At 36.8% G+C, this 27,486-nt stretch overlaps 1 protein-coding gene across 5 annotated transcripts in view; it reads left to right on the top strand.

The window, feature by feature from the left end:
* GRB14 (growth factor receptor bound protein 14) overlaps positions 1 to 27,054 on the top strand; it is a 129,129-nt gene extending 102,075 nt beyond the window's left edge. For 4 of the 5 annotated variants that reach the window (XM_054679091.2, XM_515864.9, XM_054679089.2 and 1 more), the window contains 8 exons: positions 11,060 to 11,170; positions 11,362 to 11,457; positions 17,568 to 17,648; positions 22,388 to 22,504; positions 22,595 to 22,667; positions 22,783 to 22,870; positions 25,341 to 25,434; positions 26,685 to 27,054. In XM_054679091.2, coding sequence (XP_054535066.1) covers positions 11,060 to 11,170; positions 11,362 to 11,457; positions 17,568 to 17,648; positions 22,388 to 22,504; positions 22,595 to 22,667; positions 22,783 to 22,870; positions 25,341 to 25,434; positions 26,685 to 26,831 — 807 coding nt within the window. In that variant the 3' untranslated portion in view covers positions 26,832 to 27,054. The remainder of the gene's footprint in view (positions 1 to 11,059; positions 11,171 to 11,361; positions 11,458 to 17,567; positions 17,649 to 22,387; positions 22,505 to 22,594; positions 22,668 to 22,782; positions 22,871 to 25,340; positions 25,435 to 26,684) is intronic. The other variant, XM_054679090.2, reaches the window with a different exon arrangement.
* Positions 27,055 to 27,486: the final 432 nt, after the last annotated feature.

The following is a 27,486-nucleotide window of genomic DNA, read 5'->3' as shown; positions in this document are numbered from 1 at the left end:
TATATTCCTAAGTATTTTATTTTATTTTTTTATAGCTTTTGCAAAAGGGATTGAGATCTTGATTTGATTCTCAGCTTGGTCACTATTGGTGTATAACAGAGCTATTTATTTCTGTATGTTAATTTTGTATGCTGAAATTTTGCTTAATTCATTTATCAGTTCTAGGAGTTTTTGGGGGAATCTTTAGGGTTTTCTAGGTATACGATCATATCATCTGTAAACGATGACAGTTTGACTTCCTCTTTACCAGTTTAGATGTGCTTTATTTCTTTTTCTTGTCTGATTGCTCTGGCTAGGACTTTCAGTACTATGTTGAATAGAACTGGTGAGAGTGAGCATCCATTTCTTGTTCCAGTTCTCAGGGGGAATGCTTTCAACCTTTGCTCATTCAGTATAATGTTGGCTGTGGGTTTGCCATAGATGGCTTTGATTACTTTAAGGTATGTCCTTCTATGCCAATTTTGCTGAAGTTTTTAATCATAAAGTGTTGCTGGATTTTGTCTAATGCTATTGAGATGAACATGTGATTTTTGTTCTAAATTCTGTTTATGTGTTGTATCACATTTATTGACTTGCATATGTTAAATTATCCCTCCATCTCTGATATATAACCCACTTGATCATGGTGGATTATCTTTTCAATATGCTGTTGGATTCGGTTGGCTAGTATTTTGTTAAGGATTTTTGCATCTATGTTCATCAGGGATATTGGTCTGTAGTTTTCTTCTTTTGTTATGTCCTTTCCTGGTTTTGGTATTAGGGTGATACTGGCTTCATAGAATGATATAGGGGTGATTCCCTCTTTTTCTGTCTTGTGGAATAGTGTCAATGGGATTGGTACCAATTCTTCTTTGAATGTCTGATAGAATTCAGCTGTGAATCCATCTGGTCCTAGACCTTTTTTTTTGTTGATCATTTCTTTTATTACCATTTTAATCTCACTGCTTGTTATTGGTCTGCTCAGCGTTTTTATGTCTTCCTGGTTTAATCTAGGAGGGTTATCTTTCCAGAAATTTATCCATGTTCTCTAGGTTTTCTAGTTTATATGCATAAAAGTGTTCATAGTAGCCTTGAATGATCTTTTGTATTTCTCTGGTATTGGTTGTAATATCTCCTGTTTCATTTCTAATTGACCTTATTTGGGTCTTCTCTCTTCTTTTCTTGGTTAATCTTGGCTAATGGTCTATCAATTTTATTTATCTTTACAAAGAACCAGCTTTTGTTTCATTTATCTTTTGTATTGTTTTATTTGTTTCAATTTTATTTAGTTCTTCTCTGATCTTTGTTATTTCTTTTCTTCTGCTGTGTTTGGGTATGGTTTATTCTTGTTTCTCTAGTTCCTTGAGGTATGACCTTAGGTTTCCTATTTGTGCTCTTTTAGACTTTTTGATGTAGGCATTTAAGGCTATGAACTTTCCTCTTAGCACTACCTTTGCTGTATCCCAGATGTTTTGATAGGTTGTGTCACTATCATTGTTCAGTTCAAAGAAATTTTTCATTTCTATCTTGATTTCATTATTGACCTAACAATCATTCAGGAGCAGGTTATTTAATTTCCATGTATTTGCATGATTTTGAGGTTTCCTTTTGGAGTTGATTTCCAACTTATTACACTGTGTTCTGAGAGAGTACTTGAAATAATTTCAATTTTTAAAAATTTATTAAGACTTGTTTTGTGGCATATCATATGGTCTACCTTGGAGAATGTTCTGTGTGCTGATGAATAGAATGTATATTCTGCAGTTGTTGGGTAGAATGTTCTGTAAATATCTGTTAAGTCCATTTGTTTTAAGATATGGTTTAAATCCACTGTTTCTTTGTTGACCTTCTGTCTTAATGACCTGTCTAGTGCAGTTAGTGGAGTATTAAAATCCCCCACTGTTATTGTGTTGCTGTCTATCTCATTTCTTTACGTCTGGTAGAAATTGTTTTATAAATTTGGGTGCCTTAGGATTAGGTGCATATATATATTTAGGATTGTGATTTTTTCCTACTGGACAATTCCCTTTATCATTATATAATGTCCCTCTTTGTCTTTTTTAACTGCTGTTGCTTTAAAGTCTGTTTTGTCTGATATAAGAATAGCTATTCCTGCTCTCTTTTGGTGTCCATTTGCATGGAATGTTTTTTCCACCCCTTTACCTTAAGTTTATGTGAGTCCCTATGTGTTATGTGAGTCTCTTGAAGACAGCAAATACTTGGTTGGTGAATTCTTATTTATTCTTCCATTCTGTATCTTTTAAGTGGAACATTTAGGCCATTTACAGTCAATGTTAGTATTGAGATGTGAGGTACTGAGGTACTATTCTATTCATTGTGCTATTTGTTGCCTGAATACCTTGTTTCTTTTTTCTTCATGTTTTTGTTTTATAGGTCTTGTGAGCTGTGAGCTTTATTCTTTTTTTGTAAGATGGTGATATGGTTTGGCTGTGTCCCCAACCAAATCTCATCTTGAATTGTACTGTCATATTTCCCATGTGCTGTGTGTGGGACTTGGCGGGAGATAATTGAATCATGGGAGCAGGTCATTCCCATGCTATTCTCGTGATAGTGAATAAGTCTTACAAGATCTGATGGTTTTATAAAGGGGAGTTTCCCTGCACAAGTTCTCTTATCTACTGCCATGTGAGATGTGCCTTTCACCTTCTGCTGTGATTGTGAGGCCTCCCCAGCCATGAAGAACTGTGAGTCCATTAAACCTTTTTCTTTTGTAAATTGCCCAGTCTCATGCTGATAAAGTATGTCTTTATCAGCAGCATGAAAACAGGCTAATACAGATGGAGTCTTGCTCTGTCACCCAGGCTGGATTGCAGGGGCACCATCTCGGCTCATGCAACCTCCACCTCCTGGGTTCAAGTGATTCTTCTGCCTCAGCCTCCCAGATAGCTGGGATTACAGGCAAGGACCACCATGCCAGGGTAATTTATGTATTTTTAGTAGAGACAGGGTTTCACCATGTTAGCCAGGCTGGTCTCGAAATTCTGCCCTCAAGTGATCCACCCACCTCGGCATCCCAAAATGCTGAGATTTATTCTTTAAAGAGGTTCTATTTTGGTGTATTTTGAGGATTTGTTTCGAGATTTAGAGCTCCTTTTAGCAGCTCTTGTAGTGCTGGCTTGGTAGTGGCGAATTTTTTCAGCACTTCTTTGTCTGGAAAAGACTGCTTAGTTTCGCTGGATACAAAATTTTTGGCTGATAATTATTTTGTTTAAGGAGACTAAAGATAGGGCCCCAATCCCTTCTAGCCTGTAGTGTTTCTGCTGAGAAATCCGCTGTTAATCTGGTAGGTTTTCTTTTTTTTTTTTTTTCTTTTTCTTTGAGTCTCCCTCTGTTGCCAGGTGGAAGTGCAGTGGCATGATCTCAGCTCACTGCAACATCTGCCTCCCAGGTTCAAGTGATTCTCCTGCCTTAGCCTCTCAAGTAGCTGGGATTACAGGTACACGCCACCATGGTAGGTTTTCTTTTATAGGTTACCTGATGCTTGTGCCTCATAGCTCTTAAGATTTTTTCCTTTGACTTGGCTTTGGATAACCTGATGACTATTTCCCTAGGTGATGATTTTTGTGATTAATTTCCCAGGTGTTCTTTGAGCTTCTTGTATTTGGATGTCTAGATCTCTAGCAGGCTGGGGAAGTTTTCTTTGATGATTCCCTCAAATATGTTTTCCAAACTTTTAGATTTCTTTTCTTCCTCGGGAACACCAGTTCTTCTTAGGTTTGGTCATTTAACATAATCCGAAACTTCTTGGAGGCTTTGTTCATCTTTTAAATTATTTTTTTTGTTGTTTTTGTTGGATTAAGTTGAAAGCCTTGACTTTGAGTTCTGAAGTCCTTTCTTCTACTTGTTTGATTCTATTGTTGAAACTTTCCAGAGCATTTTGCGTTTCTTTTAGTGTGTTCTTTATTTCTAAAAGTTGTAATGGTTTTTTATTCATGCTATCTATTTAACTGAAGATTTTTCCCTTCATATCTTGTATCATGGCTTTTTTTTTTTTTCACTAAGTTGAACTTCACCTTTCTCTGGTGCCTTCATTATGAGTTTAACAATCAATCTTCTAAATTCTTTTTCTGACAATTCATAGATTTCTTCTTGGTTTGGATCCATTGCTGGTGAGCTAGTGTCATCTTTTAGGGGTAAGAAATAACTTGTTTTGTCATATTACCAGTATTGTTCCTCTGGTTCCTTCTCATTTGGGTATACTATGTCAAAGGGAAGATTTGTGGCTGAAGGGCTGCCGTTCAGATTCTTTTGTCCCACAGGGTGCTCCCTTAATATGGTGCTCTCCCTCTTCCCCTAGGGATGTGGATTCCTGAGAGCCAAACTGCAGTGAGTGTTATTTCTCTTTCAGATCTAGCCACCCAGTGGAGCTCCCAGGCCCTGGGCTGGTACTGGAGAGTGTCTGCAGAGAGTTCTGTGATGTGAACCATCTTCAGGTCTCTCAGCCATGGATACCAGCAGCTGCTCCGGTGAAGGTGGCAGGGGAGTGAAGTGGACTCTGTGAGGGTCCTTAGTTGTAGTTTTGTTTATTGTGCTAGTTTTGTGTTGGTTGGCCTGCAGCCCGGAGTTGGCGCTGTCAGGAGCATATCAGCTGCAGTAGTACAGGGAGGATCAGGTGGTGGATGGTGCCCTGGAGCACCCAAAAGATTATGTCCTTTGTCTTTGGCTACCAGGGCAGGTAGAGAAAGACCATCCGGTGGGACAGGGTTAGGCATGTCTGAGCTCAGACTCTCCTTGGGCAGGGCTTGCTGCGGCTGCTGTAGGGGATGGAAGTGTTGTTTTCAGGCCAATGGAGTTATGTTCCTAGGGGATTATGGCTGCCTCTGCTGCATCATACAGGTTACCAGAGAAGTGGTGGAAAATTGGCAGTTACAGGCCTCACCCAGCTCCTGTGCAGCCCAGAAGTTCAGTTTAGCTCCCTTCATGCCCCGCCAACAGCACTGAGTATTTTTCCAGGCAGCAGGTGAACAGGGCTGAGAACTTGCCTCAGGCAACCGGCCTCCCAACTGAGAAGGCAAGCAGGGATTTCAGGTTTTGCACCTCCCTACCTGCCAAGGCTTCTGTACTGTGTTTGCACTCCTGATTCACCCCCTCCCCCAGGTTCTGTCTAGGAAACAATGAGTCAGTTGAAATTGTTACAAAGTTCAGCTGGAATTTTCCTACTCTCTGTGGTCTTTTCCAAGTTCCTCTGACAGCCCTCCCCAGGGACCCCTGTGAGACAGTCAGAAAAGGCTTCCCCAGGGACCGAGAGTGCCCACAGGTTCTTCCTGCTGCTTTTTCTACCCTGTATTTCACTCAACTCTAAATTTGTCTCAGCTGTAGGTAATGTCAAATCCTTCTCCTGTGATCTGGACCTTCAGGTTCCGCAGTGAGGGTGTGTGTTCAGGTGTGGACGATCCCCCTTTTCACACTTTGGGTACTCACAGTTTTTTGGCTGTCTTCTGGGGGCCCTGCAGCAGCAATTCATTTCCTTCAAAGGGTCTGTGGATTCTGTTGGCTTTCCTTGTATGTTCCTGTGGTGATTCTTGGAGCAAAAGTTCACAATGTGAGTCTCCTCATGCTGTTCCGCAGAGTGGGAGCTGCAAGTTAGTCCTGCCTCCTGTTCCTTTACTTCTCTTTAGTTATTTTGTGTGTGTTATTTTGTCTCCTTACATACATTGTAAATTCCTAGAGGAAGTTATGATGCTGTCATCAGGGATGAATAGATATATTTGTCTACATGCTTACACGTTTACCTATATAATGGTTACATAGATATACATGTGCAGAAGTTCATATGCACATACATTATTACTTAAACATAAATGTGTATTCTACAGTGCTGCCTGGTTTCTGTGTCTAGTCTATGTCCATTATGTTATATAGTCTTTGGCATACAAGTGTTGACATTTTATGCAACGCATTGGTGTCTTTCAAGTAAAAATTCTTTTGAGAGTTTTTATGGGAGGTTATTGTTATTCTATTTTCATGCATCTATAGTTGTCAGTGACAACACTGTTGCTTCTTTATGGGTTAAACTGTCTTTTTTCTCTAGCAGTTTTTCAAACATTCTTATAAACTTTGGTGTGCAGTAATTTCCCTGCTATATTACTAGGTGTGTTGAAATATAGTCTGCTAAATCTTGCTTGATTCTTAGCACACACATTCAATCTGCAAACTCATCTTTTTTTCATACTAGAAATGTACATCCATTATTTATTTGACTACTTCTTTTCCATTCTTGTTATGTGATCTTTTGCATTTGTCTTAGGATTTTCTGTCTTGGCTAGTTATGACTTCAGATGTCCCATGGCTTGTCTCTGCCTTTGTATTCACGGGGCCTTCTCCCTTTCTCTCTGTATGTCTCTTATAACAACACTTGTCATTGGATTTTGGGCCCACCTGGATAATCTAGAATAATCTCATCTCAAGATCCTTAACTTAATTATATCTTCAGTGACCCTTTTTCTGAATTAAGGTTACATTTACAATTTCCTGCTATTAGGGCATGAGCATATTTTTTGGGGGGCTACTATTCAATCCACTACAGAAAGCCATTGAAGTGTTTGAACAAGGGAGTGAAATTACCAAAAGAGTATCTTGAGATTAGTTTGGTCACAGGGAGCTTAAAAGATCAAGGAGACAGAGAGTGAAAGAGAGAAAAAGAGACTGAAGGGAAGAAGGTAAAGGAGGCAGAGAGGGAGGAGTGGGAAGGAAAGAGAGAGAGAGAGAAGTAGAGAGAGAGGGAATTGGTTATAGGCACAGATGCTAATTAGATGATCATTTCATTAATCCAGGTGGAAGTGATGTCATGTAACCTAGGACAAGCAGTGAGGGGAGAATAAAGGAATGGCCACAAGATTAAATGGCAAAAGGCCAGATTTGTGTGGCTGATTGATATCAAAGAAGAGGAAGCAGTTAAAAATGTTCTTAAAGATAAAAGAAAATTAAGAAATAGAAAATAAAAATAAACAGGAATAGCATATTTACTAGAAGGTAACTCTCTTAGAAGACAAATAGTGATCTTAGTTCTGGATATGTTTTATTGAGGATGAAGCAAACAAATGGCAATGCTCAAAACAGCTAACGACGGAGACCAGATGTTTGTGTAATGGTCTTGATAGGAGATATGGAGCTGCAAAATAGTTATACCTGACTTTTTCCCATATTTTCCCCCAACTGCTCTTGTATAGCTTCCTTCTTTCCCTCACACACAGTTTTCTTTTGTTGCTGTTCTTGTGTGCGGGTCTTATGTGTGTGCATGTATTTCCTTGTGGTATAATGCTTCATGAACCACTACCTGGCTACCATCTATGTTTGCTCAAGGCCCTGGGTCTCTACAGTCAGCATGTAGTGAAGTCTGCCGGGCCTGCGTCCTTCCCTCAGGGCAGCAAGTTCCCCCAGTCCCTGGGTTGGTCTAGAGATGCCATCTGGGAGCCAGGGACTATAGCCAAAAACCCTGGAAATCGACCAGGTGTGGTGGCTCACACCTGTAATCCCAGCACTTTGGGACGCCAAGGTGGGTGGATTACCTGAGGTCAGGAGTTAGAGACCAGCCTGGCCAACGTGGTGAATCCCCTTCTCTACTAAAAATACAAAAATTAGCCAGGCGTGGTGGCACAAGCCTGTAATACCAGCTACTCAGGAGGCTGAGGCAGGAGAATCACTTGAACCTAGGAGGCGGAGGTTGCAGTGAGCCGAGATCACGCCATTGCCCTCCAGCCTGGGCAACAAGAGTGAAACTCTGTCTCAAAAAACAAAAACAAACAAACAAACAAATAAACAAAAAACCTTGGAAATCTACCTGTTGTTCCATTCTACTGTGGCTTAGCAGGCACTCAAACCATGAGACGCAGTCCTTCCCACTCTTCCCCCTACTTTTCACTGGCAGAGGAGCCTCACCTCTGGCCACTATTACTACAAGTCCCCAGGGAGTACTGCTAGCAACTGCTGATGTTCATCTAAGGCCCAAGGGCTCTTCAGTCATCTTGTGGTGAATGCCACCAGGTCTGGGACTCGCCCTTCATGGTAGTGGACTCCCCTCTGACTCAGAGCATGTCCAGAAATGTCATCCAAGAGCTGAGGCCCAGAACTGGGGACCCCTCAGAACCATCCTGGTGCTCTACCCATCTGTGGCCGAGCTAGCATCGAACATACATCGAACATACAGGACAAAGTCTCCTTTACTTTTCCCTCTGTTTTTCTCAAGCAGAAGGAATCTGTCACCATAGTCACCACAACTGCAAATGTGCTAGGTTTCACCTGAAGCCAGCATGTCTTAGGATCTATCTTAGGATCTCATCCAAGTCCCATGGATTACTGCCTGGATATCACTGCTGGTTATTCAGGGCCCAAGATCTCTTAGTCAGCAGGTGATGGATCCTGCCAGGACTAGGTTTTTCCCTTCAAGGCAGTGGGTTCCCTTCTGGCTCAGGGTGTGTCTAACAATGTCATCTGGGAGCTACTTTCTGAATAGGGGCCTCACAACTCTGGTGCCGTGTCCTACTGTGGCTAAGCTGGTATCCAAGATGTAAGACAGAATCCTCTTTACTCTTCCCTCTCCTCTCCTCAAGTGGAAGGAAGGGATCTCTTTTTGGAGCCACGAGCTGTGCTGCCTGGGGTTAAGGGAAGGGTAGTGCAAGGACTCCCGTAGCCACCCCAGCTGTTGCTCACCAGCTTGTGTGCCCTCCAAGTGCATGGCTTCCAATCCCAGCTCATCACTAGGACTTGCTTAGGAGTTGCAGTCCTTGCAGCCTAGACTGCCTTTCATGTCTATTTAGGGCTCACAGCAGTTTAGTCCGCAGTTGGGAGGCTCGCCAGAACTCAAGATCCAACTGCTGGGATGGGCGGTTCCCCTCTGGTTAGGGCTGGTCTAAATCCTCCCTCCATGGGTAGATGTCAGCTGAGTTCAGTTCCGTTTTGCTTTCCACTGTGACAGGGCAGCACTGAGTTCAATGCAAAGTCTCACAGTTACTATGCTCTCCCTCTCCCAAGTACACAGATTCTTTCTCCTACTGAGGAACAGGGGAGGGGAGGTACTGACAATTTAAGACTGTCTTTCCTACCTCCTTCAGTGCCTCTTTCAGTGATATGGAGGCCCCAGGGAGTACTGCAGGGACTGCTGATGTTCACTTAAGGACTAAGGGCTCTCCAGTCATCTTGTGGTGAATGCACCAGGACTGAGACTCACCCTTTGTGGTAGTGGGCTCCCTTCTAAAACCAGGTACTGTGAGTGCTCATCTGATTTTGGTTCTCAGAAAGGTGCTTTTTTTTGGTGTAAATGTTAAATTTGGTGTTCCTGCTTGGGGGAGGATAGGTAGAGCCTTGTGTTCAGCCATCTTGCTCTGCCCCTCCTAATGTCATATATGGCATTTCTACCTGGCAAGGAAACCATTTCCTATCCTTTTCTCTGAGGAGGTCTTGATTGGTTTTAGTTCTAAATTTAGTTAACTACTGCTGCAAATCTTAAAGATGTGGTCATGAATATATTTACAGAGAAATCTCTAAGTACGCTTCTCTCCACCTCCCTATGTACATACACATGGGGAAATGTACAAATGTACACATACTTACATTTTGCTAACCATGCCAGTTCAACTTCATAGCCTTATAGTGCCATAAGCCTTAGCAGTGGTGGAACAAAAATCAAGAGAAAAAAACTCATCATACCTCTTATTGCCTTCCAGTGTTTCTCAAGCTACCTTTTACTCTTGTTTGAATAACTGAACTATATTGACTTCTACAGCATCAGTGGACAGGAATGGTTTTATTCCATCTTACTAGAAATCAAACATTTTTACCAGCAAATTAGTTTTTATCCAGGAATAAGATTTTTAAAGCCAGGGCAATAAGTGTACCTTTCTCTTTCCTCCTACCTTTTTCCAAGGGTCCTATTCTGGGTCTTTTTAAAACAATTTTCTTTCCTGTCTTATTCTCCAATGGTGTTAGAAACTACAGTCATTCATTCGATTAAAATGCTTAAGAACAGTGAATACAGAGAAACTCTTGTTCTGCCAGTTATCAGAGGTGGAATAACACCCGTAAATGACAATGAAAGATTCTTTTGGTTTTTGGATTTGAATGGGGTTGCCCGTTTTGCTCAGTGTGTTCTTCTGTGGGGTGTTTTTTGTTTTTTTTTTTTTTTTCCACTGCTTCTCAAATTGTACTGCTTATGAATCACCTGGGATCTTGTTAAAATGCAGATACTGATTCAGGAGGTCTGGGATGAGCCCTGAAAGTTTGCATTTCTAACAAGCTCCCAGGTGATACTGATACTGCTGATCTGAGACCACACTACTGGCAGCAAGGTTTTAGAGAACAAATGCATTTTGGTCAGTTTTGATTATACATTCAACCTCAGAATTAAGCACTTCTCCAAGTTATTAACCTATCACAGAATAATATGACCTAGTGATTTCCCATGACCAGTTTTAAATCTCATGGATTTCCCAGAGAAGAAATAGCTGTTCATGATTCCACTTTGCGTTGAAAATCAGAAACATTCCGCTGCCAGCTAATTTCCCTGAACTCATCTATCTGTACAGACTTTCTTTCTTTCCTTTTGTAAAGTTAGAGTCGCTGCTTCCTGTGGTGTGTTCCACTGTACACAAATGTGAGGGATGACTGTGTGTGAATGAAGCAGGAATCATTGTCTTGTTCTCATTTATCTTCTCTAACTGCTATGGAAGCTCAAACCAACCTTCTCCCCTTTGTTGAGGTACCATTATTTGAAAGCTGGATGAGGAATACATTTCCAAAAGCCAATCTTTGCTAACTTTTTTCTCTCTCAGATTCCTTGAAATGGTGGTTAAAGAGAATCGGAAGTTTAAAACAGGAATTTATTTATATTATTGGAAATTAAATTATAAACAAAATTTTCACTTCTCAAATTAAATAAAATTGTATCCAGCTCCTGGTTAATTAAAGATATGGTAGCTTAGATTTTTTTCTCTTTTTATTTTTGTGGCATCATATTGAACTTCTGTTGGTCATAAGTTTTTGCCCAAGGTATAAATTATATAATATAAACACACAAAAAAGATAATGCAAAAATATGTATCCATTTCAATACTTTTTTTTTAAGGAACCGCGGCATTTGCAGTTTTTCAGTGAATTTGGCAATAGTGATATTTATGTGTCACTGGCAGGCAAAAAAAAACATGGAGCACCGACTAACTATGGATTCTGCTTTAAGGTACAGGCTTAATATTTTGATAGATGAATAAAGCAAGCCTCAGCCTTTTAGGTAAGCTTGAGTTTCTTTTAATTGCTTTTGAAAAGAGACAGCTTTCTCTTATATATAGGAGAATTTTAGTGGCTTTTATTTCAACAGGTGTTACCTTCAAGATATGCATTAACGATAAACAATGTGCTGTGGCCTTCTAGCCTAACAAAGCGGGAGGGCCCCGAGACCTGAAAATGCTCTGTGCAGAAGAAGAGCAGAGTAGGACGTGCTGGGTGACCGCGATTAGATTGCTTAAGGTAATCTCGCCGGAGGCATGAATTTCTATTAACTGCTGTGAGTACCATAAAAGTTAGAAAATATCTGTATTTCAGAATGTGAGGTCTCACTGGGTGGCTACATGAGAAAGAAGAAAAATAACCACCAAATGTGTATGTTTTTAAAATTCTAAATGATAAACATTTTCGGAGTAGAGTGGAATAACCTAATACATTTCTGTTTTGTGTGTGGAGTAAGTATTCCATTTCTAGAAATGTTCTGATTTTCACTTTTGTGAAGGTATTACATAGCCAGTGTAACTGAATGAAATGTCTCCTGTACATGACTAAGTCTGCATTCTTAAAACATTGCCAACAATCCAAGGTAAAGTGTATTTTAAAATGTGCCCACCCTTGAGATATTTAATGTAACTGTTTTGTGTTCGATTCATGTTTTATAAATTGCTTTCTAGTTTAATAAGCATGACTCAAATTATTGTACAATTTCACTATGAATATATTTTTTAAACATCTACTCTCGTGCTAAGTAGAAATTACAACTTCCGTAAGCATAATTTGTTGCTGCTGAGCAATTTTGAAATGAGTAACAATATCCTAAAGGTAGACTCTCATAGGAAATAAAAGCAGAACTGATGTCTTCCAGAATGTATAGAAAGCATATTTATTTTCAAAAACCGTTTGCCAGAAAATTGAGCAAAACTTAAACTGTATACTTATAACAATTATCAACTATTTCCTTTTAAAGATACTGATTTGGTAGTCACAGTTAGGGAGGAAATTACAAAATTTTGTTGTTGAAAAGATACAATCCAGGGAAAGTGCCCGTCCACATTAGTTAGTTTTGCTGCTGCTGAAGCCAACAAAATACATAATTTATTGTTATTATTAAATTTTTGGTTTAAAATAAGAGCATTAACATTTTCTAAGGTACTCTTTATAATTTATGCCTAGGCACTAATATAATTTGCCAATATATTGATTATGCATATTATATGTGTATTAGATATATATAATCCTTTTCTTACCACAGGAAGATTTAGATTATTAACAATGCATGTACTAAAACTAGCTTTTCAATATAGTTAGAAATGAAAATCAGAGAAGCTGGAGCACTGTGAAGTCCTTGGGTTCCCCCATTTCATTTACCCTGAAGAAGGGGATGAAGTAAACTTTTCAATTGATTTGCAGTTTGTATATTTTCCAGGTGTACTTTTTTTCTTCTGCCTTTGCCATTTTTACCTCTTCTGCTCTCTGTTGACTTTTTCCTAGCATCCAACTTAAGAGATATCAGGGTAAAGAAGGACAGAATAGTAATAATCAGAATCATTATCATACCAGGTTTATAAGAAAGTTTTATTTTGTATTCTTACAATTTTTAAATTGAGGTAAAATTCACAAAATATAAAATTAATCAAACTATTGTTAATGTGAATAATTCAGTGGCATTTAGTGCATTCAGTTCCAAGACATTTTAATCACCTCAAAAGCAAACTCCATACCCATTAAGCAGCTACTCCCACACCCTAGCAATCACCAATTTGCCTCTGTCTGTGTGGATTTACCTATTGTAGGTATTTCATATAAATGGAATCATACAGTATGTGACCTTTTGTTTCTGACTTTTACTTAGCATAGTGTTTTGTGGTTCACCAACATTGAAGCATATGTTAGCTCTTTATTCCTTTTTATGGCTGTGTACTATTCCATTGTATATATAGCTCTCTATATCTATCTATATGTTGGATAAACACAGTTTATCCATTTTTTCACTGATGGACATTTAGGTTGTTTCTACCTTTGGCTATTGTGAATAGTGCTGCTATGAATATGTGTATATGTATTTGTTTGAGTACAGGTTTTCGATTTTGGGGGAATACATGTTGTAATGAAATTGCTTATTATATGGTAATTGTATGTTTAATTTTTTGAGAAATTGCCAAAATGTTTTTCCACAGTGGCTGAACCATTTTGCATTCCTACCAGTAATGCATGAGAGTTCCAATTTCTTCATATATTTGTCAATACTTGTTATTTACTTTTTTTGGTTCTTGTTCTTGTCAATTATGGTCATTCTAGTGGATGTGAAGTGGTATTGGAAGAAAGTTTCAACAAATGATTTAAAGGAAGCTTTTTGTTTAACTGTGAAATTTACATTCTTTCGCTGTTTTGGCAGATAGCCACCATGTTTACTTCTTTATGAGAGGTTTGCTTGTTTTTCAAATATTCTGCTGTTAAAGTCACCTGAGAAGCTTTCTGAATTTACATGTGGTCCCCGCCCCATCCTTAAGGATTCTGAATAAGAACTACTAACTTTGTCCAGCCCTCCAGTTTTACAGATAAAGAGGCTGGTACACTTTGGAAGGCTCTACTCCATCAAGAGTTATGGTAGATAAAATTTCTTGTGGTTTTTGGTTTTCTCTGTTTTTCAAAACTGGAAATCAGGCTAGGCTGCAAAGAGGATGTTCTTCAACCTTGTTAACCCATCTTCCTCCCTTCTAACTTGGGCTTAAAGTTTGACACCCAAAACAGAAGCAGGTGGTAAGCCCACTTCCTTTAATCAGCATTTCACTTAATCTAAGAAGCCATTGGTTTTTACCAGGAGACATCACTATTTTTATTAGCGTTAAAAGGAAAAAAAAGGATGCCAATAAAATGATGATATGGTGCTTTCATATCACTTACAATTTTTGTTTTATTTATTCAGATAGTTTTGTTAGGTTTATTTGAACCTAGATTTTTGTAATTTAATCACTTTTGTTTGTATACACTCAGATGTATATACATATGGACATAAATGTATTTTACACATACACATATATATGCATTAAGTATATACACACATAAATATAAAATAAAATATATAAGTAGAATACATTAATTGAGGTATCTTTAAAACTTCTTCTTATTCTAAGCCTGGCTTTTCTGAATCATTTTCATCTCAGAGTCACAGATACCTGTATTTTCCACAGGATATGGCATGGGGCTGTGTTCCACTGATATTGCGTGTGCAAGGTTTGATGCTGGTGATTTCTTGATCCCACCAAAGGTTTCGGGCAATGACAAATCACTGGGTCCATAGTGAATGTAAGATGTTATAGATTATAGGATGCAGTTGAATTTATAGATGTTAAATTTCAAAATGCACATCTAAAAATGGGTGAAATACACTAAAAGCTTTCTTTAATTCTTCCATTTCAATGAGGCTTATTTTCTGGAATAATGTTCCCTTCTCACTATTTTTTCTCATCTTACTGTTCTTAAAGCATCTTTCAATCAGATTCCCAGTTCAAAGATGCATCATTGTGTTGGTTTTCTATGACTGCTGTAACAAATTACCACCAGGGTAGTGACTTAAAGCAACATAAATTTATTGTTCTTTAGTTCAGAAGCCTGAAATGAGTCTTACTGGATTAAGTCAAGGTGTTGGCAGAGCTGCATTTCTTACTGAAGGCTCTAGAGGAGAATCCAGTTACCTTGTCTTTTGGCAGCCTTTAAAATCCATCCAGACGTCTTGTCTGGGGGCCCTTTCAACATCTTCAAAGCCAACACTGTCACACCAAGTATTTCTCACACTGCCATCTCCCTGGTACTGCCTCTTCTGCCTCTCCCTTCCACTTATTAAGGCCCCTTGTGATTACAGTGGGCCCACATGGATAATCCAGGATCATCACCCCACCTTACAATCAGCTGATTGACAACCTTAATTCCCTTTTTCCATGTAGCTTAACATAGGCTCTGGAGATGAGGATGTGGACATCTTTGGGGGACCATTATTCTACCTACCACATCCATGTTTCCTGTTCATTTCAATAATGGCGAAGCTTTTCCAGATGAGGCTGAAGAGGGAAGGAGGCATCTGTGAGGCCCTTTATCTGGAACCTATGAGAACCCAAACAGGAAAGAGACATGATAGGATCTATTTTACACTGTAAAATACCCAGATCACAGGAAGCCAGGGCTTGCTCCAGGTCTCACAACACAGACACGCTTGTGGCATTCTAATGGTGGAGTGAGTTGGCTTCCCTGGCAACTTCTTGTCAGCAGGGCTCCTCCTGTTGGATCCCCCTGGCTGGTGCAGCTGGGATCACCTGATGGTAGAAGTGTCTTTAACACCTACTTTGTTTTCTTTTGTTGTCTACTGTGTTATTTCCAGCGTTTACCATTGTACTTAGCGGGAATGAACAAGGAGATATTATCTTGGCTGAACTGAGAGTGCCCTCTTTTTTCATCACACACCACTTGTTAGAAACAGCCTCCCACCAAGAATTTGGCCACTTGTTTTATTCTTACGTCCTTTTCTTTTATATATATGTAAAGTCTTCATATGGATCAGATGGAGACTCTCTTTTTCTCTTTGGATAAATTCTAATTACATATAGAATTATAGAATATCTGAGACTTAGAAAATGGGAGATTTTCTCATGTGTAATGTCCTAGTTACATGTTGTCTCTTTTCCTTCCCTTCAATTAGAACTCTGCAAGGTTCTCTCTAACATATTTTGGTCCCTTATCTGCCCCTCCATAGGATGGGGAAATGTTAAGGTGACCCCCGCCCTACCTCTTGTCCAGAGTTAAATGCCTACTAAAGACCTCCAGCAGCACAGAGGCAACTACCTAACACTGCAGGTACCAGGGACAATATATCTTTGAAGAAAACAGACTTATTAGTAGGCAGCTGGCTTTTCAATGCAGATTAATAAAAGGTGGCCAAACAGCATGTTTCTTGTGAAAGTGTTGGTTTGAGGTTATTATATATTCTCCAAAATGAATTTGACTAGGAATTAAGCTCCTTTGCCTTCTTTTTAAAGCTATTGTACGCTTAGAGTTGATTTGAAATAAATTTCATTAGGTCCCATTAATGCCAATCAAACCTTAAATTAAAAATAATTTTTAGAAGTTGGGAAATAATTGGATAAGAAGTCAACACAGAGAATTTTAAATGAATGTGGGTTTGCATTCATGTTGAAAGCAAAATCTTGAAAACAGTGACTCCTTTAGACCTCCTCTGATTTTTTTTTTTTTTTCCTAATTACCAAATATATCCATTGTGCTAGAATTGCTTTTAAGGGAATGACTATTTTTCTTTAGTAGAAAAACAGCTCTGCTGGAATGTTTAAATAGAATTTATCCTTCGGGTAAGATTTGATTCCATGGTGTCTATTTAATCTCTTTTATATAAAACCTAACTTTTAAGTTCATTATGGCTCTATGAAATGGACAGAATTGCAGAATCTAGGGGAAAAAAGGCTGTTTATTCCATTGTTTTATTTTTCTTTTCTTTCTTTTTTTTTTTAACGAAGTAGCTTAAACCTAAAGGAGGTTAGCTTCCAAATTCAGATGTGGAAACCTCCAGGACAAGTTTGGTTTTGGCAGTTGGCATTCTTACTGTTTTTCAAACTAATAATCCAGTTATAATCCAGACCGGTTTTCCAATTCTGTTCTGCCAGCTCAATCCATATGATGCTGCCTCCTGAAAGTGAAGACACTGAAATTCTTATCTTCTACCACTTATATTGTACCTTGAAAGCTTTCATTTGAAATCAGCTTGATTCCTCACTATTTTGGTTTCCAGGAATTTGAAGTAAAAAATTAATAATGGCATTAATAGTTTTGATATAAGGATGCTATATTGTCAATAATTTTCAACATAGGCCCATGTTTATGGATTTACCAGAGGGAAAGTAAATCATTAGTCATTCATCAGAGAGGTACGATAAATTTTGCACAGTGTTGCTTAGGATGTGTGTGAAGTTTTTGGAATCTTTGTACCAGAAAGCACATCGCCCTTCCCAAGTGAGTTTTGTTTTTTTTTTTTATCATGAGGCAGTGTACTACTCCAGATAGTTGTGGTACAATTTGGTGCTAAGAATAATGAGTAGATATGTCAGCTCCTGAAGTCTGTACTGGTGAGCTGGACCTTAAGTTGTAGGTCTAAGTAAAAGACTTCAATTGTCTTTTTAAATGTATTGTTGCAGGGCACTAAAAGTTTATCTTTCAAAATTTTGGTTGCTTTACTTGTTTGCTTTAATTGTTTTTATATTTATATTGTATAATTGATGAAAGTGTTGATTTTCATAGATTATCAGAGTAGTAAAAGTGGTGGGAATGTGTTTTATTTATTTATTCTGCAGTATGGCATGCAGCTGTACCAGAATTATATGCATCCATATCAAGGTAGAAGTGGCTGCAGTTCGCAGAGCATATCACCTATGGTAAGGACCAAATTTTTGAGCCTGTGTTTTATTTTACATTCACATTATATTAATTTAAATTACACTACATAACAGTATCTTATAATAATTTACGTTATTTTCTGTTGGTTAAGTAACTCTTTGGCACCATTCTAGTATAATGTTACATTGAATTTTTTATTCTTGGATTTTATTTGCTTGCAATCTATGTGATAAAATCATATCATTATACATAAAGTATTTAATAAAATATATAATAGTATATGTTAAAGTTTTAAATATTTGAAACAATTATGTGTCTTTCTGTGTCATTATAACATTTGAAGATTAGATCTTAAAAATATAATTTATAGAACATATTCCTTGGCATTGTAGATTATGTTTTGTTAATTATTGGTTTTGATTGTGGTTTCATATTTTATTTTAATACCGATTCTGGGATTGTCACAATCTAGTATAAAGATACCAGTGATTTGGAATTTTAAAAGCTACAGTATACACATGTGAGCTCTTTTGCATTCTGGCTAACAATAATTTTTTTAAGTTCCAGGTCCTTTAAAAGTAGACTGCTTTCCAGGAAACCCAAAAACTGCAAGCCAAAATATAGGTCGTGTGTTACATTAACTCTAGCACTGCTTTTCAGACTTATACTAAATGTAACTTGGATATTTATTTGCAGACACACAGACACATCTTTTTCCTTCTTTAGGATCTAATTTTAATTTTGTGTGCATTAACATAAGAAATGTATTTCTGAACTTAAGATTTATGTTCTGCTATTTTTGCTGCACTCCTTAAGATAGGGTATATTAGGAATTCAGATGTATGCACATGTGTTACAAATCAGTTAATGTGCATTTTTTTTAATCTACATTTTCACTTAGGTTAAAAATATGCTCTTCATGGATGTGACCAGGGAAGGTGCATTTATCCCACATGTAATGTAGTAGATGAAATGCTCAGTTCTAGGAATGAAGCATGAAATAATGTTGATTATGAAACCTGATACACTATATAGAAAAAGAACTCCAATTTTGTAGTTACGTCACTTTAACTTATGGAAGAATAACTTTCCATCTTTGTATGGTATTACTTTTAAGCCCTAAAATAAGAAACTAAGGGGCACAGTGAATTTTTATAAAAGCAATCATGTTAAGATGAATGTTTTTACATTTTTTCAGCTTACTCTTATCTTTCAATTCATATGTATATAAAAATAATAATGAATTTTATTATATTAATCCTTTCCTAAACTCCTCCAAATTTCTTTTAGAGTCCAAAATTATTAGGATGAACATGTTAATAGCAGCCAAATATTTGGAGGCAATTATTTAGTGTCCTCTTAATCATAGGAAAAATGGTTATAAATGAAGTTCTTCCTATTCTCATCACTGTCAGCATACATGTATGGTATTACCCTTGTCTTTTTCCATTGAAGGTGATGCTGCTATTGATCAAGATGTGGATAACAGTTTAGTTAGTGTAGCTTTCCTTGTTCAGTGCCAGGTAAAGGAAGAGATACTCCTTGAGTGAGTTTGGTTGGGAATAGCGGTTGGAGGATGCAGGTGCCTGTGTGGTAAAGACCTATCCTGTCTAGCAGTTGTCCTAATCAGACACAGTAGTATGTGAGAATTACATCTTTAATATTATTAATTTACATGAAGGAAACATAGAATCTGTTTTGGGAAGTAGTTGTGTTGACTTTGGTGTCTCTATAAAATCTCACTTTTCCAGATTATTTGGGAAGAATCAGGGGCCTAAAAGATGCCAGTACTCTTTACCAGCCTTTGTTGCTTTTCATCCGAGGACTATTTTCAGCGATTAACATATAAGTTTTTAGTATAAAACTTTAGTTATATTTTTAAAGGAACAATATTATTTTCTTTCTTTTCCTAACTCTTCCAGGTATACATTTTGAGAAAGGAAATGAGAAAAAAAATTCTCAAACCATAATGAATATCTTAGCTATATAAAGGATGTAACAGCCACCCCATCAGCCTTTAAAGTGAGAATCAATCAGCAGCAGACATTTCAGGAAGCCAAATATATTTGGTCCTTTTTAGGGAAAACAAAGGATTCATTTAAAGGAGTATTTATCAATATTGCCCTGGCTGGAGTGAGGGGACGGAGGGTTGGGGAAGGCGAGTCTACTCAAGCTCTTTTTATGCTTCACTTTTGACCTGAGGATAGACATTCTAAACTGCAATTTCTCCACTGTATTTCCCACTCTATGGAACATAAAAGAACCCTACAACAGACATATCTGTTACTGCTTTTACCATAAGCTGCCTGTGTGACTTTGGTCAAGTCACTGGTATCCTGCAGTGTAAAATGAGGGTGATGGTTGTATAATCTAGAAACCATTACATTTCTGATGTCTGTAGCTTTGTATAAAGCAAATGAGAGAAAAATATCTGAAGAAATTGTGTGCCCTCTTGCTAATGATGGCACTGTAAGTTTATCTAAATCCTTCAAATGGGATGATACTGGTTGTCACCTAGCCAAACTTCCTGAAAAACCATTTTATGTGCAGCCTCACTAAGAATTAGTAGATGTGATCTCAAAGTGTGGGCTGGATAATCCAGGGTATACCCAGACCTATTTTTTTTTCTTAAAAAGAAAGTCATGCCATTAAAATCATGGACCCCTTTTTTAGGGCCTTCTCTGTTCATCTCCTAAGAAGGAAGAGCTAGAAAAGGGGAGAAGTGTTGGAGAAATATAACCAATTGTGAATGTTATCAACATTGCTTTTCTATGTGAAAGAAATTGATCTGAAAATGACCTTTTGAGTTTGTCAGACTCTGCTTTACTTCCATTTTTTTGTCCACCAGTGGTAAACTATTAATTTTTTATCTACCACCTGCCATTCAGTAGAAAACATTTGTTATAGTCCAGTGTTTTCCCTTAATCTAGTTAATGTGGCAAATGAAAACGTTCCTTATTTGTAGTGTCATCTTCTTATGTATGTCAAGTAAATAGGGAACACAGGATCTTGTTTTATTTCCTGGCCTGCTATACTAGAGGGAGAAAAATAGGACAACTGATTATGTTTATTTTTTTCTTAATATAATGGTATTTTTATGTTGCCAGGGAGTTGAGATTACAGAACCTACCTTGGCATGTAAAGGGAGAGATATTATAAGGATAAAGCTATTGTGATTGAGGAAGCTTACTCTGTGGTTTGGGCAGGTGGATGCTTTTCATTAATGTCAGCAAAGCACAAGTATATCCGACTGGTCTACAGACCTGCACAGAAGATCATGGGGTGAGAAGGGCAAACTAAGGTGTGACAGCAAATAGAGATTACAGAGACAGCATCTGTGTGGAAAGAGCAGCTGTCAGTTATAAAGGCTCCTGTAACAAATGAAAGATTGCATGCCAGATCTTTAGAAATATAGATGAACCATAATAAGATTGTAGGCCACTACAGCATAGTTTGAAGAGAAAATTACAAATGCTAATAAAGTGGGATGTGTGAAGCAGTGATAAAGGAGTCCTATAGTTATCTGTGGATAAGGTTTTGTTTGAAGCCTACATTTGACTATAGTCTATGCAACCAAGCCAGGTATAGCTGAATCTACATAAAGAGAGATAAAATGCTTTTAAGCCAGGGGGCCCCAGATGCAGGCTGGCTAGTAGTTTACTATTATAACTCCACTTTGGGTTTTGCTCTTCTATTAATTAGTAGAAAATAACTGTTATTTTCCATGGGTGTTTTTAAATTTTTCTTTTGGAGAATTTTAATTCCTTCTTGATGTTGTATGAACTTATGAACTGAGTGGGATTCTTGACTAGAGATTTTGACAATGGTCTTTCTTAGGATTCATGACGTTGTGGGGTGGCATATTTGTTAAAAGATGGTTGTAAAGTAGAGCCCCAAACAAACAAAAAAGAAGATCGGGTTTTGCATATTTTACTTTCAACTCAAAGAATATAAATACAAGAAGTAATAATTAGCAAAAACAATGACTTTATCATTTGTTTAAACTAAGTTTCTTTAAAGTTGCCTTCTATCAGTTCTTATTCGGGCTTATTTTTGCAGCCCTCATGTGGCCAAGTGTATTCTCACAAGATGAAAATGTGTTCATATGTTAAATCATGGAAATTTTAAGATTATGGAATTATCAGGATTATTCTTTCACTAAATTTTATTTTCTAAGTAAGATGAAAGTTGATGTGATAAACTTTTAAAATACATATTCTAGTTTGCTCCATTATAAAACTCATTAAAAATAATGAGTATTATTTCTCAAGAGATATATGTCAATCTAAGTTATAACTTTTGGGTATCTTGAATCTTAAAAACTAGTTGCTTCATAAGTAGATGGATTTGACATTTAATTGATGACTGACGGATCTCAAAGCTTAATGGAGACATCAATTCAGAAACAATGTATCTTTTTAACCAGAGGAAGAGCTATTCCTTTCTAAATGGAAGTTTTCCCATTTTACTAGAGAACGTGAAAAGATAAGTTTGTTTTAGAAGAAAGACATACTTTAAAAGCTTTTAATCTGTTTATTCAACTCTTCAGTTACCTTAACAAATTACCATTTAGCTTTTTTAACAAAAATATTTTTAGCACCTTTATATCTTGAATATGTATTTTCACTTTAAATATTCTGCTAGCCCCTTCGGGCACCACCTTCTAGAATGGAAATGTACTGCCAGAAAAACACTGAAATTGAAAAACACTTTCAATTTATTTGAAAGATAACTTTCAAAGAAATTTTCATAACTCAAATGTGTTTCTTTTTTCCAGAGAAGTATATCAGAGAATTCCCTGGTAGCAATGGACTTCTCAGGCCAGAAAAGCAGAGTTATAGAAAATCCCACTGAAGCCCTTTCAGTTGCAGTTGAAGAAGGACTCGCTTGGAGGGTACAAGTAGCTTCACATTCTTCAAAATATTTATGATTTCAGTTTGTTTCACCTAAAAACTTGAGATTTGTTTTCTCCTTCCTTGCTCAGAAAAAAGGATGTTTACGCCTGGGCACTCACGGTAGCCCCACTGCCTCTTCACAGAGCTCTGCCACAAACATGGGTATGTCTGTTCATAGTCATTGCCACTGAGTAGACGGATAGACATGGAAAGGACATGTAATGAAATTGCAGTCATCTCAAACAAAGCTTTGCATTCATCCATCCTATTTCTTTAGCTATCCACCGGTCCCAGCCATGGTTTCACCACAAAATTTCTAGAGATGAGGCTCAGCGATTGATTATTCAGCAAGGACTTGTGGATGGGTAAGTTTGGTATTTTTAATTTTGAGTACTTGTGAATTGGATTTCTCCTATAAGCAGAATTATTTATTCCATAGCCACGAAGAGTTCTTGATTTGGGCTTATCATAAAACAGAAGTGGCATTGTTCTATAAATGAGGTCGTCACTGTATTCTAACAGTATCTATATTATACCTGGTACATAGTGTGTGTCTGGTATTTGTATATAAATGGACAAATAACAGAATAGAATATCTTGTTCTTAACCAGTGATCACTAATATTACCCATTATGTCCTGATTCTAGCATCTCAGATATCAATTGATGGGGGAAAATGAACTTGTTTTTAAGTGTCAATATTTTGATTTGAACATATGATTTCAAAGTATGGTTTATATTATGACATTATGTCAAATGTATTTTTTTAGGTATGATGCAATGTGTATTAAGTAAAAAGCTGTTTCTTAAGTGTTTTGAACACTTATTTTTTTGTGTGTTTACATCCCTATTGTCCTTTCTCTAAATTTTAACATCTTAAAGTAATATAGATCCATGAAAAGAGTACCTTTCAACTGTTTCTCATGTTGTCTTTTAGTGGGGTACCACGGAATACAAAAGAGAAATATAAAATGTATTATGAAAGATTTATAATGTGAAGAATTTTATTTTTCTCAAATTACTCAGTGTTTCAGATACTTTCTATAATACTGGCTGAATTCCCTTTCCAAATGCAGTACAAATGAGGGAGGTTGTATTGTGGTTTAGATGAGTAATGAAATCATTATCAATTTAAACAAGTGGTGATGGGATCTTTTATCTTCAAAAGTTGGCTTAAGATAATGACAAGATTTCAAGGTGATTTCATACTGAAATTTGGATAACAATGCTTCTTCACATGGAAGATTATTAATAGGAAGTCAGCATTTCCCCAGACTGTAAATAAGATATTTTAATACGTTTCTTTGCATGGAATGCAGTCTTCTTGGATATAAATTTGAACAATCAGTAGAATTACAATCTGATGAAACCAAGAAAATAAATGAGTCACAAAGAATTATTAAAATGTTTTGAAAGATTGTAATTTTCTTTATTTCTGAGCCCAGTATTTATAAAGTGAATGAAATGATCGTATAAAAAAAGATACTATCTTATTTTTAATATTTTTGATATTCTTTTGGAGAGATGTGATGGTGCCAAGTGATCCACTAGGTGGTAGTGGTGATCTACTTGGGAATGGGAAGAGAATCACAGCTTGATTTACCAGTGAAACGCCCTTTTGTCCCATTTCCCAGTGATGTAATATCGGAATCTCACACAGCGCAAATGAAATGGATAACCTCGTCAGACATCTGTGATGCTTTAAATTTGGCTGCCTCTTTGCCCAGGCACAGTGAGATTCATATTGGATTCACCAGTGGGGATCATTTACACAGTGTATTTACCAGCAATTAATACAAAACTGGTTTTGCATTGCACTGCCAGTGAATAAGAATCCACTTCTGGCAGCATTTTTCTCTTAGGCTGTTAGAGGCCATGTCTTGTTTTTCTAGCCTGACATTATAGAGGCTTTTCTGCTGCATTCTTCAAGGTTAAAGTATGTGTTGTTTGGATGATTTTTTTTACTTAAAGCATTTTGCTTAAACATTTAATAAATAATTTCAAGATTTTTTAAAAACAATATATTGATTTCTTTCTTGCTATTGTGTATGAACAGTTGAAACCAGAATCAAAATCAAGGGTATCCAGTATAGAAGAGGGGGTTATAATAAAATAAAATTTCAGGCCAGGCGTGGTGGCTCATGCCTGTAATCTCAGCACTCTGGGAGGCCGAGGCAGGCGGATCACTTGAGGTCTGGAGTTCGAAACCAGCCCAGCCAATATGGTGAAACCCTGTCTCTGCTAAAAATGCAAAAATTAGCTGGGCATGGTGGCATGTGCCTGTAGTCCCAATTACCTGCGAGGCTGAGGTGGGAGAATTGCTTGAACCCTGGAGGCGGAGATTGCAGTGAGCCGAGAGCACTCCAGCCTGGGTGACAGAGCGAGACCCTGTTTCAAAAGAAAAAAAAAAATTCATTCTAAATTCTTACCTTCTTTCAAAACTTAACATGACCCAGAAGGTAAAATAACAATATGAAAATGCCTTAATCATTAGGCAAAACAGTTACATGTGAATACCCAGTTTCCCAGTGCAAAGAGAACGTAGCACCAATTGTTGATGCAGACATAACAGTGTATTATTTATTGTGATTAAACAATCTGACTAATGGGTTGTGTATTTAGCCTATTAAAATTACAGTAGCACTGATGACAGCTTTATAGTACAGATTATGTTATACCATATTGATTGCCAAGTTGGATAATCCCACCCATTGAATACATAGTAAAGGAGTCCCCAGCTACATTTATGCATACACTTCTTGGATTTATTAATGCTATAGTTCTATGAAATCCATGAGTAAATATAGAAACATTGAAATTCCTTCTCTCTCTTTAGAGTTTTCTTGGTACGGGATAGTCAGAGTAACCCCAAAACTTTCGTACTGTCAATGAGTCATGGACAAAAAATAAAGCACTTTCAAATTATACCAGTAAGTAATTCGTGATTTCACATTTGTGTATTAGAAATGATCTTAATGCATAAGCTTTTGATCTTAATGCATAAGCTTTTGGAAACTTTGGTTTTCTTTTGGTCTTTTTATTAAATATAATTTGGCAGCTTGTGCTTTGACTAGAGTTAACTTTGGCAGAAATGATTTTATGAGCCTGAATTAATATAAGAAATACAGGAATTGTAAAAATTAAATTTTCCTTTTTCTATGAAATATGATTTAGCAATATTGTATAGACCCCATGCCACCTATTGTTAAAAGGGCACTAAAGTTTCTTTCTCCTGAATTCCACTAACGGCTCTTTAGAAAACATTACTTTAAAGCCTTTTCTCCTCTCTTCTCTCAAAAATGTTTTTTTTTGTTTTGTTTTGTTTTTAATGGCTATGGCTAGAAACAGAGATTCTATGGAACTAGTGAAGACTTCTGAACACATTTTTAAAAGTTCTGTGATTCGGCTTCTCTGTGACACACAACTTGCTTTGGGATTTCTGTTGCCTCTTCTGCTGTGTGTCTGTGTGGGTGTGCATGTATGTATGTGATGTGTATAGTATATTGGAACTGAATGGTGGGGAGTGAAGATTCAGTCTTTTTGGAAAGGTATTCCATAATATTGCTAAATTACTAGTGCGTTCTTTTGAATTGCCTCTTTTTGGAGTTATCCAAAGGCTATATAAAATATCCTCCCTACTTCTTTTATTTTGTGATCAATGTCCCCAGCAAATATGAATTGTTTAGTACCAGAAGACTTCACTGATTAAAAAAAAGACAACTGACAGAATGACATTCCATTAGCATAATATGTGATTGCTTCAGAATAAATCTACTGATAAAATTATGTAAATATTCATTTTTGTGGCTAAGTAGACAACATTTAGAAAAGGAAATTAATTTCTCAAGTGGGAGCATTAAAATCTTCGTTTACTTTTACTCTGAATATTGTAGATTTCTTTCATTGATTCAAAATATTCATACTGTCTTTACTAACAGAATGCTGGGAGAATTAGAACTAGATGAAGTAGAGTAGCAGTGCTTCTCAGGGATCAGCTGATATTTCTTTTAAATGCAAGTGATGTTAAAAAAACAAGTAGATATGCCATAACATTCTTTTCACTGTCTTTTAGTTTTATAAACTTGGAAGTTTTGGCATGTGGAGATAGTTTGCAATCGAATATGATTGTCCTTCTGTGTAATTTATCCTCTTTACTTATTTGTTGCTTTTCTTTTTGCAGGTAGAAGATGACGGTGAAATGTTCCACACACTGGATGATGGCCACACAAGATTTACAGATCTAATACAGCTGGTGGAGTTCTATCAACTCAATAAGGGCGTTCTTCCTTGCAAGTTGAAACATTACTGTGCTAGGATTGCTCTCTAGACAAGCCAAAAGTGACTTATTAAACTATTGAAGGAAAAGGACTCAAGAAAAATAATAAAAGACCATAAATAAGGGCGAAAACATTACCATGTGAAAAGAATGTATTTTACCTGCAAGTTACAAAAAAATAGTTTGTGCATTGCAAATAAGCAAAGACTTGGATTGACTTTACATTCATCATTTAAAATTCATTAGTTAAAATTAAACCTTAGAAAAAAAATGACTTGGTGTGTTCTTGTGTGATTTTTACATTGCTATAATATTTTCTTCAAATATGCATATTTAAAACATGTCTCCCTTATTTACCATATAGCAACATCAGAATTCTGAAACACAAAATATGAAATAAATTGGGAGTCAGAAATAATTATTTGTGCACTAAATTTCAATTATACTATTTTTTAATGTTAAGAAATATGATAATAACTTATCAATTAAAAGAAACTATCCACAACCTGTGAATGAAACTAAAAACTATTTTGAATTATATATTTTCTGGGTTTATGATCATCTTAAAATGAAATCATATTTTGAGATAGTAGCTTTAAACCATTTTGAAATATGTTGATTTTTTTCCAGGTAATTTAAAAATATTATTAAATAGTTAATTATAAAATTTATACTGGTATTGTACCCATTAGTGGCATATTTTTCA

This window comes from Pan troglodytes, chromosome 13 (genome assembly GCF_028858775.2).
Source record: "Pan troglodytes isolate AG18354 chromosome 13, NHGRI_mPanTro3-v2.0_pri, whole genome shotgun sequence".
Taxonomy (NCBI): Eukaryota; Metazoa; Chordata; class Mammalia; order Primates; family Hominidae; genus Pan; species Pan troglodytes.
The sequence above is the reverse complement of the archived record's forward strand: the minus strand, read 5'-3'. Positions and strand labels throughout refer to the sequence as shown.